At 38.9% G+C, this 16514-nt stretch overlaps 1 protein-coding gene across 1 annotated transcript in view; it reads left to right on the top strand.

Moving 5' to 3' along the window:
• Window positions 1–16514, top strand: part of SHANK2 (SH3 and multiple ankyrin repeat domains 2) — a 162438-nt gene that overhangs the window by 94671 nt on the left and 51253 nt on the right. Inside the window, exons 3-6 of the mRNA XM_044437030.1 lie at window positions 4915–5050; window positions 8706–8786; window positions 9126–9134; window positions 14173–14193. Of these exons, the coding sequence (XP_044292965.1) occupies window positions 4915–5050; window positions 8706–8786; window positions 9126–9134; window positions 14173–14193 (247 nt within the window). The remainder of the gene's footprint in view (window positions 1–4914; window positions 5051–8705; window positions 8787–9125; window positions 9135–14172; window positions 14194–16514) is intronic.

Genomic DNA, 16514 nt, shown 5'->3' with positions numbered 1-16514 from the left:
ATTCTGGTCTGACATATTTTGCAGCTACACACTGTCATCAATTCTTCTGGTAAGAGCACAAGGCATATGTGTGTTTGCAAAACGTTTTTGATTTCTTCCCAAGTATAATCCCACAGATTCAGTATTGCATAGTTCTGATGACCCAAGATGGTGAATGATTATTTGCTAATAATGAATACTGTTTGGATGTGTCCTGCAATGGAGTTGGCCATTGGTGACAGATCAAGAGCCTTGTTCAGCTTTCAGTAGGGATCAATCCTTACATTTTAAATAATGTTCCTTTTCACAGATACTGTTTATACTACTCTTCCCCAATATGGTTTCCTCAAGATTTTTTCGACTTCAACTCCCATTTGTCCCAGGCAGGATGGCCATTAGTGAGGGAGGATAGTTGTGGTAATCCAAAATATCTGGAGGGCATCAGGTTAGGAAAGGATAGTTCACACTCTCGTCAGGTCCAATTTTCAGTGCCTTTTTTACGGTAGAGTATTTGTCCCTTCAAAGTGTGTCAGACATTTTTGGGTTATGCAATCTGTGCTAAATGTGGTATCAATTCACCTTAACATGTGGTAGTGGCATTGGCAAAGAAAGATTTCTTTCCAATTTCTTTCCATCTTCATAGAGCCATCCAGTAGAGCTTTTACTCCTGAAGCACCTAATTTATATCTCGTTTCAAGTCTGGTTGTGTTTTGGAACAGGGGTAGGAAAGGTGACAATTGGGTTCCTGTATCTCTTGGTTACTTTTGATATGAACAATGATCTCCTTTTAGATAGGCTGTCTGTCTTGTTCTGCAGAAGCACCATATTGTGGTTCTGCTCGTACTTGGGCGGCTGATTCTCATACTTGGGTGTTGGTATTGCTTGGGTGATTACTGTTTTATTTATTTATTTAAAACATTTCTATGCCGCCCCATTGCAACAAAGCCTCGGGGCAGCTCACAACAAAAACAAAATATAACAAAATCATACAAAAATTTATACACGAAAGATATTAAAACCCGGTGCATCTCGGCTTAATTTTTTTTTTAAATCCTACGTAATAAATTAACACTTAAAATAAGTTTTAAATAAAAAGGTCTTCGCCTGGCGCCGAAAAACAAATAACGGCGGCGCCAGGCAGACCTCTCTGGGGAGCGCATTCCATAGATGGGGCGCCACCGCAGAGAAAGCCCTCCTCCGGGTACTCACCCTCCTAATATCATTCACAGAGGGTTCCCGGAGAAGGGCATCTGTTGCTGATCTCAAGGGGCAGGAGGGCCCCTAGGCAGTTCCTGAGAACTCTATTTCAGGGGTGGGTTTAAAGATCTCCAGATAGATGTTCTGACCTTCAAGTCCCATTGGCCTTGTTGGTAGCAGACTTCTGGGTGTTTAAATATGAACTATCAGCTCAATCTTGTTCTATTTTACCTCCATGCTTTTCACCATCTACATGAAACTGCTAGGAGTAGTTATGTGGGGGTACGGTCTGAACGTAACCAATATGCAAATTAGACCCATCTCTACTTGTCCTTTTCATTGTCTGGTGCCTACTTTTAAGTTTTTTTCCTGGATTGACTGAACACCTTCTCACAGGTGCTTTTAATCTCTCTTAATCCTTATAATCTGCTTTAATCTATTTTTAAGTGCTGGTTTTACTTTGGTTTTGGTATGTGCTATACTCTTTTTGGGACTGCAGGTGGCGCAGTGGTTTAAACTGCTGTGCTGCTGGGCTGAAAGGTCGACACCCTGCACAACAGGGTGAACTCCCGTGCTTTATTCCAGATCCTGCCAACCTTGCAGTTTGAAAACATATAAATGCAAGTAGATAAATAGGTACCACTTTGGTGGGAATGTAACAGCATTCCATGCACCTTGGTGTTCAGTCATGCTGGCCACATGACCACAGAAACTGTGGACAAATGCTGGCTCCCTTGGCTAGGAAACAGAGATGAGCACCACCCCCAAGAGTCAGACATGACTGGACTTTAATGTCATGGGGAAACCTTTACCTTTATATTCTTTTCACCCCATACTGCTGGTTTTATCATAGTTTTATTGTATGTTCTTTGTTATCGCTGCTTTGCTGATCATAACTAAACAATGCAGAATCTGCTGGACTGCAACTTGGAGGAAATGGATTTGACAGGAAGAAATTAAAACATAATATGTGGGGTGCGGGATACTCTGGATTCCCAAATCTGAGGTTGCAGGCAGAGCTGCAACCAATCCCTTAACCTCCACTCACAGCTTGCATGAAAAGAGCTATGCCAACTGCCTCTCAAAGGTCAGAAATTCAACCAAAGATTGGGGATAAAAAGAGCAGGGAGGGAAGGAAATGCAGAGGCCATAATACAAGGTAGACAGCCAAAAACAAACCTCGAGCTAAAATGCTGAGTGTGAGTTACTGGAAGGCAAAGATTACTTCCACCATTCCACCATTCTAGTTTTGCACTGGATGCTTGCAAAAATCCAACTTCAGGGACTTAATGAGCGTCAAGAGCACTGTTCATAGGACTACTCCCTTACTTGTATTTATCAGTCAACACTGTGTGCTGTTGTTTGAGTGTAGTCTCTGATTTCAATGTTATTAAGTATTTACTTCCTTCCTTTCTATTCCATCCTTCTGCCAAGGAACGTAGGGTGTTATGCATAGTCTTCCTCTTATCCCCACCATGCTTCAGAGGCGAACAGGACTTTGAACCCAGATTTCCCTCCTGCTAGTCTGGCATCTAGATCATATACAGTGACACCTTGGCTCACGAACTTAATCTGTTCCAGGACTCTGGTCATGACCCAAATTGGTTGTGAGCCAAATTTCCCCATAAGGGTCAATGTAAATAAGGTTAATCCATTCTGTAACTATTTTTTTAACTTACAAAAATTTGAAGCAAAGTAACAAAGAACAACAAAGATCGTGGCCATCCACCCCCCCCGCAGAGATCATGCGAGAGGTGGGGGGAGAAGGGTGCAATTGTGGGCACACTGGGGGGGGAGACTGGCGCTATCGCGGGCGCGCTTGGGGGGGAGATGGGCACGGTCGCAGGAGTGCTCGGGGGGAGACGGGTGCAGATGCAGGCGTGCTGCAGGGAGGCAGGCATGCTCAGGCAGGGAACACGGGTGCAATCGCGGCCATCTCCCCCCCAGCACGATCATGGCCATCTCCCCCCCCCCCCGTGCAGGGAAGGAGGAACGCTCGCGATCGTCACCTGATACAGAGTTCGTGACCTGCAGCAATTTTTTTAATGAAATTTCTGTTTGTGACCCGATTTGATCGTGAACTGAGGCATTCATGAGCCAAGGTACCACTGTAAGTGGTAACAGTGATTGATTCTTCCAACCCATCTGTACTTTAAAAGATTTCCTACATTTTAGTATCAAAATGAGCTTTCTACCTGCATTCCTTAAGGCATTAGGAGGTATTCACACTTCCACCCAGCACATTCAGCAATCTTAGAAAATGGTAGCTACAGAATTCATGCACTAGGATTGGTATGTTACCCAAGTTAAATGTGTTTCTAGTTGGACCTGCAGTGTGTACATACGTGAAGGTTCTCTGCACATCCATTTTTTCACAGGGGTCTATGGCAGACTAAGGGGTCCAACCCATGACTACCCATCGCCCTTTGCACTTAATTGCTCTCACAACCAACTAGCTACGTGTGAAAGGCTCCCACCACAAGTGGTTTGATTTCCTTGACTTACAAACCGCAGAAGCAGTAGACTTCCCAGCATGCTAGAAATCACTTGTCTGCATTGTAAACATGCTAGGAATATAAAGAAAATGGATTATATTAAACAATACTCAGAATACTTTGGCCGGCGCTTCCTTATTTCAGTTACAGTGGGTTCTTTTGGAGTGTTCAAATAATTATATTTACCCAGCAAAGAATAGAAACATTAACATTCTAGAAATAATTCATGCTGTGCATCTCTATAGAAGTTGAAAATGAAATAAATCAAGTAAACAGTATGTATTAGACTTTGTTCTCTCTCTTCACCGGATGCCTTTCCTGTGTATGGCTTGGCAAAAGATAAAGAGTGCACAATGGGCAGAATGTCAATAGTGTGATTCTGAATAGACATAACTACTTGATCAAATATAATATTGTTTACACACCTAGCACAGAGTGAGGTGACTGGGTCTCTAATTTCTGGTTTTGTGGATACTTATCATAAGTGATAATTGATTCATGAAGATTTTTTCAGTATGCCAAAAATGATAATCAGTCATACTTTTACCGAGGAATGGAGGAATCAATCTTCTTCCAGGCAATGACATTTTTGTATATAACCACCTATGCAGTCTGTTCCATTTCCATATGAATATGCATTTTTTTAAAATCTGCATCAAAAATTATCATTGAATATATAAATAACTGTGTGTTCTTAAACTTTTTTCACAAAGTACACTTGTCAAAATGTATTTTGGTACGCTATTTGAACTGCATAGAATTGCAGAATTGCATAGGAGAATTGCATAGGAAAATTTAGCAAGCTAGTGGATAATTAGCTTTGATTCTCACATTAGTTTCGATTGATTATATTTATATCCTACCTTTTTTACTTTGAAGCAGCTCAAGGCAGCTTACATAATTCTCCGTCTCCTCTCACTCTTATTCTCACAACAACAACCCTGTGAGAAGGTTGGGCAGAATGTCTGTGACTGGTTCATACTAACCCAGTGAGCTCCATGGCTGAGCGGGGACTAGAACCTCAATTCCCCAAGTCCCAACCAAGGTCTCTTAACCACTGCACCACACTAATTCTCACATTAGTCCAGAAGTTTGTTTCAGAAATTTGGAAGGGTCAGATTCTGCAAGCATTTCTACGTTTTCCTTCCAGGACTGTGTTTTCTCTTTGTAGCAATTTTGAATCAACTGTACTCTGTATATCTTGGCTCAATTTAATCTTAACTCTTGTCTATTTTTGTTTCAGGTTAATAATGAAAATGTAGTAAAGGTTGGCCACAGGCAGGTGGTGAACATGATTCGGCAAGGAGGCAATCACTTAGTTCTTAAAGTTGTCACAGTAACCAGGAATCTTGATCCAGATGACACAGCCAGAAAGAAAGGTACATTATTTTTATGGTTTCCAAGTGTCTCTCATGGTGCTTCATAGAGGGAGCAATTAGTAAGAGAGAGACAACATAAAGAGAACAAACTAGCATCATTTGTGTTCATGCCACACAATTTGCGTGTAGCTCTGCTGTTTAGTATGCATGAAAAGGATTGATTTCTCAATTCAGAGAACACAAAGGTATGTGTACTAGTTCCTTCTGCTGCAAGTTTCCACTGTAGAAGAGTTGGTGTAAATATCGCAGCTGTGTGGATGAGACTTGCTTGATGGGTTTCACCCAGCTATGTATTTATTTATTTATTTATTTATGATATTTCTATGCCTCCCTGTAGCCAAAGGTATTAGTATCCTTTCTGCTGCAGGGTGCCATCCCATCCCAAATGGTTGGACCAATTGACATACATTCCACAGAGGTGTGTGATTATTCACAGGGAAGCAGTTACCAGAGTGCAAAGCATCTGTATGAAAGAGGGCAAAGGCACAATTAATTCAGGCCATTTTCTGCCTTGCTCCTTTAAAGACCCATGTCTTTGTTTTAAAAATGCAAGTAGGCACCTCGAGTTTTTTGCTTTCCTGCATTCACCCAATCTATTTAGAGTTTTGCCACTTCTGAAAAAAAGTCATGCATTGACCTTCCTCTTATATTAAATAAAGTTATATAAATTAAACTATTATATTTTATGCTGCCATTCCACTGCCCAATACTGCTTTCCATGCATCTTATGTTGAGTAAGAAGTTGCCCTTGGAATAAGCCAAAACATAATCCTGTTGAAACAGTAAGAATATCTGTATGAAATACTGGAAGCTTTGGAAGCTGTAGAGTTGGAGTTAATTTCTTTTTAACCAAAGTGCCTTTCTGCATTGTCATTTGTGGAGATGGCAGTCTTAAATATAGTTTTAAATGTACTAGCATGGATTACCAACTTTAGAGGGGGAAACCTTGGGGTAGGGAAGGGTTTGTCTTTTTGTGGGGGTGGGGGGGGGTCAAAGGCATGAATAGGTCGACTAGCATTTTTCAGGCCTTTCTAATTTTCTCATCTTTCAGGGCTCGTGATAGTTGCTTTGCTTTGCAAATATTTCCAGAGGGGTAGCTCTGTTAGTCCATAGTAGAAAAAATAATAAAGAATTTTGTGGCTCATGAAAGCCTAACACATTTATGTATTCTGCCACAAGCTTTTGTGGATACTGTCCACTTCACTAGGTACATGCAATGCCAGCCTCAAACAGGCAGATGTATAAAGTATATGCAGGAAAGCAAACTGGAGAGGGTGAGGGGGATAGAGAATCAGTGCTGTTGGAGGGCACTGAAATCCATAAAGCACAAACAGTGATAATTACCTTAACAGCTGTCATTCAGAAGACTTTGTTTGAGTTATGGCACATTGATTAACTGATCAACATATTGAATTTCAAAGCTGAAAGACAGAAAGTACAGACTGATTATTTAACAGTTGCCATTCATAAAATGTTGTTGGATGATAACCCAGACATAATTGCAATGGTGAGCCAATTAACATATGTAGTACACTTTCAGATGAAACTTTTGCCTTATTCAAAATAAAGTTGTATTTCTTAATGAATTGTACTTCACCAATTCCACAGTGGTATCTGCCTTTGAAATCCTTGCTTTGTTTAAGAATGATTGTTTTAAAATCATTCGGGGTACCTTTGAAGGTCGAGAAGTTCTGCCGCTGGTTTCTGAATAGTGTCATTCCTTAGATCAGATCTGTGGCCATTTATTACTTTGCATTCCCCCAAAGTGTGTGACTGTCCTGTTTGTCACATGCAGAGTACATTGGCAAATGATGACATCTGTTACTTTGAAGGATGAGAGATATGCAAACCATTGATCTTGTGGATAGTCTGGTAGTGGTGGATGTCCTTTTTAAGTTGAATTCCTGTCTCTAAGCAAGTTCAGGCCTACCTGCCAGTGGCAGTAAGAGAGAAAAATATCATGACAAGGATACGGAAACACAGGAAGCAGACTTCGTGGCAGGCCTAGATAACACCACCACCCTTGCAATGTTATTGAAGAACCTAATAATGCAATCTACATTTTAACTTCCAAGGAAGGCAGTGAGTGTTCCTTAAAGTGTCCAACCTTGAACATAGGAATTGAAGAGGTACATACCAGTATGAAATTGCTGAAGTACAATTTAAGAAGTTCAACTCTATTTCCTCTGGTTTGTATGGAGATAAAGTTATTCTCTTTAATCACACTACCTATATATTAATTGTCTGTTTTTCACCCATGTTTTGTGAATAGCAACCTTTCAAGTAGTAATACCTGTCTGTACTTTCCTGAATTTCAATACATTAAACAATTCACTATTGCAATTGTGTTATTGTACAGGGTCATCTTGTAAATGACAGCCTTTCAAGTAAATATCAGTGTTTGTGCATTTTTGCATTTTGATTTTTTCTGAATTCACATCTCACACACCTTTCCACAGACATAGATAGATAGGCCAAATTGAGGTTGATTGTTCATGCATCTGGAAAGAATGGTGTGCCCAAAAGTTTATGCCAAAGACCTTTTGTTTGTTTGCTTCATTTTACAAATTTCTGAAATTTAGAAAAAATGAGGAACTCTCAGGGCAAAGGGACAGTACCATTTGTGGTATTTGTCTCGGCTAATGTCTTTCTCTTATGTTGTCAGATAATGAACCTCCTGTTTATTCTTATCTACAAATATGACTGGCTAGCGTTACTGTCAATTTTATGCTCCCAGAACTGTCATGCAATTAGACTGTGTAACTAATATGTGCATGACTCATCAAGCTACGCATATCTTGTATCGAAAATAGCTTCCAATTTTATATATGTGATTTGCAGTAACATCATAAACTGATTTTCCCTGTATAACAGGGAATCTGCATGTTAGACTTTTTGAATGACAAAGCTTAGTTTTTTCTCTCATTTTAACTTCTCGAATGGTTTGCTGCTATGAGCTCCAGCAAAGCAACTGTATAATTAGAAATCTTACAGGTGCATCTGGTGCTGAATAGTGATCTTTTAATATGGCAGGTACAGACATAAAATTAAAGCCTTGTCTTGCATGCTGCAATGACTTACATGTCTAGTTCAAACTAGAACTGAACACAATTTGGCTCATGTTGTTTTTCATATCTTTAGTCATAGAACCATCATCTGTGTTTTTTTCCATGCACTTTTTGTGTCCTGTGAAGATTTTTGCTGCACAAATGATTTTGTCAGTGCAATAATTTCAGTTACTTTTCTGCTCTCACATAAGACATTAATGATATGATGATATCATAAGGCATTAATGATATGAGATGAGAAATACAGAGCTTGAAGGCTTCTACAGTACCAGAGCTCATATGCTCACAGATTTATCAATTAAAATGCAGTGACTTAAACTTGGCTGAGAATACCAGGCATAAACATTTCCTAAAATAAAATAATTTACAGATTAAGGAAATGTTATGGTGTGCATCTTTCTTATGAAGGGAAACCTCTCTGTGTAGTTTCTGTTGCTAGAGATCAGTTAGGTGATTATTTTCGGTATGTTAAGAAAAGCACATTCTGGAGTAGCATTTTGGGGTAGCATTTGAGTGATGTGTATATGAGGATACAATATACTGGTGTGCTTTTACTTATCACATGTGTCCTTCTGTTTAATGCAAAGCCCCACCACCTCCAAAACGGGCTCCAACAACTGCACTGACCTTGCGGTCTAAATCAATGACCTCAGAGCTTGAAGAGCTTGGTAAGAAAGCGTTTTTCTAATGAGCATGCTGCAATAATGGAGACATAAACACAATACTATAATGTTTGAAAGTGCATTGCACCCTGTACAGAAAGTCGTACTGAAAAATGTATATGGGAATGTTGCATTTCTGGAGATTCATGAAGTGTGCATGAGGAGCATGAATGATCCTGTTTTTGGTTATTTTTTTCCAGCTCTGCGAGAGAATGTATCATTTATATGCATCATTGTTTTACACATTAACTGAAAGCTACAGTATATTTTATTAGCTTGCTTTGCTTTCTAAAAATCAGTTTATCTAATATTGTTTTATTTTAAATTTCTGTGGCCTCTCATTAGTGGATAAAGGTAAGCTGCTAGCCCTTGTTGTTTAAAAGCTGACAAGACATAAAGCTTTTTTTAGCTGTAAGGGGGCTAGCGCTCATTGGAGTCCTTTGCTCTGATCCAGCACAAGTAATTCATGAGCATAAATAAGTTTCTGCCCTCAGATCTGCCCTATAACTAGTTCATATGGGGGGAAACATCACCAGCATCTGAGACATGCACACATGTGTAATATAGGAACTCCAGAAAGTGACCAGTGTTACTAGCCCTGGCAGTCCGAGTTACTTGTAAGGCAGAGGAAGGGGAATTGGGGAGCTGAATTTTTTCAGAGCTCTTTCCCCTCTTCTGAGCACCTTACAGGAGACTGCTTCATATGTAAGGCAAGGTATGTAGCATGTGGCAGACTTCAAGGAATATAGCATGCGGCAGATCACCTTCTCCTGTCCTCTTGGATCAGGGGCCAGTATTGTTTGTTTATTTTTGAGGCATTTGCATGACCATGAGCTTTCTTTACATGTTGGTTTTCCTATTTTTAAAAATGAAGTTATACAGTAGGATCTATTAACAAAAAGTGCATCTTTTCCACCTTTTAGTAATTGTTGCATGAACATCGGTTTAGATGTAAGAAAGTGTGTCTGGATAACATTACTAGTATCAGTATTTAGTACATGTTACTTTAATTCAGAGGTTCTTATTATGAGCTTGCATGGTGTTAATATTGCCCTTTGTCTAACAATTTCAACATGATAATGCTCATTTAGGTGATAGCCTGTAGGGAAAAAACACAACTTCTGGATAATATATTTAAAGAGAGCTGAAACATTTGACAATATAAGTTACAGGGATTCCTCAAATAGGATTTGTTATTTGCACTAATTTACTTGCTTTGGATGATAATGGTTGTTTTTCAGCCTTAAACATAGCCAGAAAACATTTTAAATTGATGGAAAATAGGGGGCATGCTATATGAGTGTGTATTCTTCCTTTCTTATTAATTTTGCTAGCTGCAAAATTCCCATGTTACTCATGAAATATCGTGAAGTTTTGCATCATAGCAAACCCCATTTTAATCTATTTCCCTATGAGCAGAAGATAAATTTTTTGTAATAGGCAGTAATTTCTGTTGTAATTAAGGAGTAACAAAAATATTCCTGTAATCTTTGTGAATGGGATTTCCTTTTATTAGGTCAATGACTGGGATTCATATTTGCACTTCCACAAACAGAAGGACCTGAAAGGGAATGAAATCCAGTGGCTGTCCCTGGTGGAGAAGCAGGGGACTTAATTCCACCTTCCCTTGCTGGCCCAGCACCAGCTTCCCCCCCTGTTCAGAGCATCCTCCTGAACTTCCAGAAAAACCTTTCAGGGAATACAGAGGCCTCACAGGGGAAGGAGCAATTTGAGGTCATCTCCATCAAACTGTGAGCAGAGTTCTACTAAAAGCAAGTCTGGGTACAACCCAGTAAAAGCTAATTGCATTCTATACCTAGGCTGAGGAGGTAATCACCAGTTTGACCCAATTAAGTATCAACATGTGTAATGTTAAGTGTAACTGAATAATTACATTGCTTTCTTTATAAGTCTTGGCATCCTACTTATGAACTATTTTGAGATCCCAAAAACCATTTCTCCATATTTGCCCTTTCTGCTAAACTCATTATATTTCTCCCAAAATTCCAGAATAATGGTAATTCTTCTTTTAATTATAAATTCAAAGTGGGTCCTGTTTAATGCTCCCTGTGGATTGCCTTAGGCAAAGTGCTTTTAACTGTGTAGGTGTGGCTTTAGTTTTACTTGTTAGATCAAACCAGCAGTGAGGGAAGCTCACCAGCCCTTCTCTACTCCCTTGTCCGTGTTGTCCTCCTATACTCAAGGAGGGTGACTGACTGAAGAGCACAGCCTTCTATATCTATGGAAGTTCTTCGGGCAAGAACTGAATGCCTGAATATGACTTTTCTTGGGAATTAAATGAGTTCCATGTGCAGTTTCGTGGGTTTCAAAATAGTTTCTGAGTAGTATACTAAGACCTATAAAGCAATCTATGGAATGCGCTCCCCAGAGAGATCCGCCTGGCGGCGTCATTATTTATTTTTCAGCGCCAGGCAAAGACCTTTTTATTTAAACGTTATTTTAATTGTTAATATTTATTTATTTTATTCTTTGGCCAGGGCGACTTAATTTATACAGTTAAATTATATTATTTTATATGATGTTATTTATTTATATTTGTGAGCCGCCCCGAGGCTTCGGTGAATGGGGCGGCATAGAAGTTCCCTAACTAACTAACTAACTAACTAACTAAATAAATAAATAAATGGCAGCTATGCAAGAAATCAGTCACTACACATTTTGGTACTTTACTTGAGTCAGCCTGGTAATTATTCCTCCTGGTCTAGGTGTAACTCCTAATTCACATTTGTCCTAAATAAAAACAACAAAGACTCTACGATTTCTAAAATTAACTGTCATAGAGTCATTATTTTATTTGTAAGAAGGGAGTCATAATGAACCTGATAGAATTTGCAGTAAAGTCCAGTATTCTGACCTTCTTACAACAAAAGTTAAGGAGGAGTTTCCATTCAGGAATGAGTTAGGGTACAGATAATGAAGGTACTTTGGCTTTTGATATGCATTGAATGAGAGTCAAGTACCATGGATATAGACAAGAAGATTAATGAGAAAAGGTGCCACCCCATTTATCTCCAATGCTGCTTGCAAACAAAACTCCTTTTTCCAGATTCTCTTTCCAAGTCAAGAGAGCTGCCTTGATCATGCAGAGAGAGAGCACTGCTGTATACACCTGTATACCCAGTGCTAGTAAATGTACTGAATGTGTCCTCTGCATATTTGCTTGCTGTTGAGGCATGTAGCTCCAGTGCCAGTGGGGCAGGTATCCTCTGTAGGTTTCAGTCTGAACTTTAAAGAGCTGTCCATGGTGTTATATCTGTTGGGGACTAGAGGGCAACCTAGTAAGAGCATAAGAAAAGCTATGCTGGATCAGACCAAAGGTCCATCTAGTCCAGCACTCTAGTCTAGCTGGATCAGACCAAAGGTCCAAAGGTCCATCTAGTCGAGCACTCTGCCACAAACCTCGTGGGCAGTTGCTTTAAAATTTAGACAAATGCCTGGATTGCTATACTACTTCACTGATGTTGGAGCCACTAGCCTCCACTGCTTGCTCAGGACTGAGTATCACAGAGCTCAGTTGTGTGTGCCTCTGATAAAACATTGCAGGAGTGCCATTTAATAGACCACCCTTGTTCATTAGCATATACAAGCTTTCATGTAGCATTGAAAGTATGGCAGAAAATTAGTTTGCATGCATGAAAATATTATAACCACTTTAGCACAGTGTTACAAATTGTAGAGTTGGTCTAGCACTGGAATTCATGTGGCTGATTCTGTGTGGTTTGTTTCTGTTGCAAAGGGTTTTTAAGGCTTTGGAGTTATGCAGGGTTTCCATATCTGCTTATGTACAAATGAGGCAGCATTTGTTTGTGATAGCCAAAATATTAATGCCATATTGTACATATTAACTAGCAGTGTGTTGTAGACAGTTCTGATACCTGAAGAAAACAAGGAAACTCTACACTGTCTATTAATGAATGCATTGCATCCTGATAAGGCTTGAATGCTCTTTTATCAGCAGAAGTTGATCCAGTTTTTTAACCATCTACATGTTCCTTTTGTATTTTTCATTGACATGGATCAGCATAATTGCATCCTTAATCTAACTTAAGTGATCAAGTTCTTTTCATCAAGTAAAGGTTACAAAACAGCATATAAACATTTTATTTCTAAATTTGAGTCATTGAAGATGTTGCATTATGTGTCTCCTTATCAAAAATAAATAAAGGTTTAGGAACATAAGAAGCTGGCTTTGACTGAATCAGTCTATGTGTCCATATAATTCAGTTCTGTCTACACTGATGGGCAGTGGCTTTCAGGTGTTTCAGGTGTTTTTGCTAATCTTACCTGGAAATGCCAGGGATTGAATTTGGGACCCTCTGCATGCAAAGCATGTGCTTATTATGTATTTGTATCATGCTTCTTCTTACTACTTTCCTGTTTTAATTGTAGCTGTCTTTTCTAAGGTTGGGGGTTGGGGATGGTATTGGCAATACTTAGGGTATGTGTGAATTCAAAAAATGTGAACCCTATAGTTGTTGGGTTTGCTTGTTTTTTGTTTTGTTTTGTTTTTTGACTGTCATCTTGTCTTTAAGATAAGCTTATCTCCCACCCAAAATTTCTTGGATTTTGCCTATCCCTGAAGATTAATGCAGTTGGAGGGAGACATTTTCAGCCCCTCACCATCACATACTTTAGCACAGCAGAAATCTCTTAGCGGATATGTTCAATAATATTTTTTACTTGCCTCCAGACCCTGCTATTGGTCATGATGGATAGTGCACAATGATTTATTTAAATTCTGGCAAGGAGCTTCTTGTGGATTTTTATTTTATATTTTAACCCCTGATGTTCCCTTTCCCAGCTAAAACACAGGCTATTTCTAAAACTCCCATCAGTTTTTGTGCTTTTTGACATACGAATGGCTTGCTGTGTTGAGGGAAACTAAGCCATTGGCCATGTGGAACAAATGGAATAATTCTTCAGGAGTGATAGCTCATGCCCATAAATTTCTGTCCTTTAACATGCTATTAATCAACCTCTTTTATTTACACTTTTTAGAACTTCCAGCAATTTTTTAAGGAAAAAATGGCCTAACAAGTAATCACAATACTTTTTCTTTTAAATTCCAAGTGTATAAAAATATACATACCACATTGCTCTTGTTATTTTAAATTTTAAATTCCAAGTATGCTGTTTAACTTTGGAAACCAAGTCTTGCTTGTGGACAAAGTCAAGGTATCTGTTTTAGTCCAAATTTGGCCTCCTCCTTATTTAAACTTTGCCTGTACCAGAATTAATATGAATAGTAGTTTGTAAAAGGGCAAACCCCAATACTCAGTGTTGCTACTCAAGACTCAATGAGGGACTTAACATTTTAGAACAACCTTCTCTTCAGATTTGATTTACCATTCATTCCCTTTCTATTTCCAAGCTTCAGTACGGAAGAAGAAGGGTAAGGGGAAGCATTTTGTCAATTGTTTTTCATTTATTTTTTTTCTGCACCTTTTCATATTAAAGGAGATTACACAGTTGTCAATGGTCCAGTTTGTCAATCATCAAATAATTAATGAATATGTTTTTAGTTACTTAGATAATGAGTTAAAATGCATAAAATAAATAATTTCTTTAGGAAATCATGTTTGAAATAAATGACCCCATTCTTTCTTTTGTCTTGCCTCCTTCATCCCCACTTCCTTTCCCTTTATCTGTTTAAGAGCCTTTCCGGTTGTTCCCCAGTCATTACCTCAAGGTTACTGTGCTCACTGACAGTCATTTAGGGCTGTTTCATACATGACATTTCTTATACAAGGGAGCTTTCTTGTAAGACAAAAATATGCACACACATGCTATGCTGTGTTTCTCTTCTGTTGTGGTTACATGTATTTGGAACCTCCTGCTACAGCTTCAGAACATGTGTAATCAAGGCAAAATGGACACTTTGCAACATTTTCATGCTCATTGCTATGCATATGTGTACACATTTTTTCCTACACTGAAGCCCCCTTCATGTCGGAACATCATGCATGAAGCAGCCCTATGAGAAACAGTGGCAAGTAACAGGAGTTTGGTGTAGTCCTGCATCACTTATTCCACTTGCCTGCTTAATGGCCAGTTGTTACTCATAGAACCACACTGCCTCTGTCTCAAATAAAAAAATAGGCACCTCACACACAACTTCAGTCTTTACCTGGAGAACTGCTGCTCTGCATAATTTCAGGTTCAATGTAGCATCTTCCACACTGTCCCGTATGCATGGAATGCCCTCCCTGAACTGATCCATAAGGTCACAACTCTCCTCTCCTTTATCTCCTTGAGACCCACCTCTGCTGCAAAGCCTACTGAGCCTATTGCACAACTTGCAATGACTTGATTGCTAAGTGAAAGGACAGATGGGGATTGCTGACATTTTGTACTAAAATTAAATATATGTATATAAAGGTTGCATATATTTAGCTGCATCCCTTTTCTTCCCTACCCTGTGTATGTCACCTGTTTTTTCAAGACAGGGACTTGGGTTTTTTTTTCATATATGATTGTACAGCATGTCATGAAGCTTTTAGGTATCATGGGGAAGAAAAAATGAAGGGGAAGTAGTAGGTTGTGGTTACGGAGTTGTGTAAAGCATTATATCTACAATAGTGAAGTGGCTGAAATTCATTTTTCTTAATTTTATTTTTGTTTGACACTTAACTCTTTTACCAGCACACTCGCTTCCTTTTGTTGATCATATTGACCATGGCAAGGAGCTCCAGTGACAGCTGTTCCTCCATGCGTTCTCCCTCTAAGTGTTCTGCAGGAATTAGTATAGCATAAAATTGCTGAGTGTGGTATGACCCCACTGGCTTAAGGACTTTGTAGTGTTAGTTGCATTATCTAATAAATGTGTGTGCGTTTGCTTGTTTTGCTTGGCTGAGTGGAGCGCAAGTGCTCTTGTTACAGCTCTTAAAGTCAAATGCAGTGTTCAACCATGTACAGCAAGGGCCACCACGTGTTATAGTATAGGCATAGGCTGAAAATAGCATAGGCTTTGAAAAATGTGTGCAGTTATATAAAAGTCATTTATTTATGTTTATACCTTAAAACACAGGTGTATTCTTTAATATGGACAGCAAGCATGGCACACAGAGAAATAAGCTTACACAAAGCTCTAGTGTATGTATTCAGTAGTTCCATATACATATATACTCTCATCTGGAGCTTTCCATCCATGACACTGAAGGGAGCCCCTTCTTCCATAGAACTCAATGACTGAACTGGAGTCCCATATATACAATGGAGCCACTGGATCAAGGCTATGGTTTAGTCCTATAATGAAGAGTGAGTGATCCTTGAAAGAATACATCAACAATATTATTTTAACTTGTCTTGTGTACTTTACACAGTATTAATAAATATAGCATCTCAAACATTAGAAGCCCTTTTATATGAGTATTTTCCCTTTCATAATCTTCATTGAACTCAAATTTAAGTCATCAGTCATTAAAATGCACACATGTCAGCTAGAAATGGCCCTCTTTCTTTTGGCAATATTATTAAAAATCTTTACACAATGTGCACATGGCAGCTTTTGACCTAATGAATTCATGTACATTGAAGCAACAGTCAGTAAATGACTAGGTCATGTGCTCTGGAGCAGTGTGAAAAATTTCTGGAAAAGGAGCAGAATAACAGATAAAAGGGAGGAATTTTGGTATCATTCAAATAAAACATTTGTGTATGTTGTGTATCTCACACAATTTGAGGGGAAATACACAATGCATCAGTGTATTTCTT

Source organism: Varanus komodoensis, unplaced genomic scaffold (genome assembly GCF_004798865.1).
Source record: "Varanus komodoensis strain SLA01 unplaced genomic scaffold, ASM479886v1 scaffold3, whole genome shotgun sequence".
Classification (NCBI taxonomy): domain Eukaryota; kingdom Metazoa; phylum Chordata; class Lepidosauria; order Squamata; family Varanidae; genus Varanus; species Varanus komodoensis.
The sequence above is the reverse complement of the archived record's forward strand: the minus strand, read 5'-3'. Positions and strand labels throughout refer to the sequence as shown.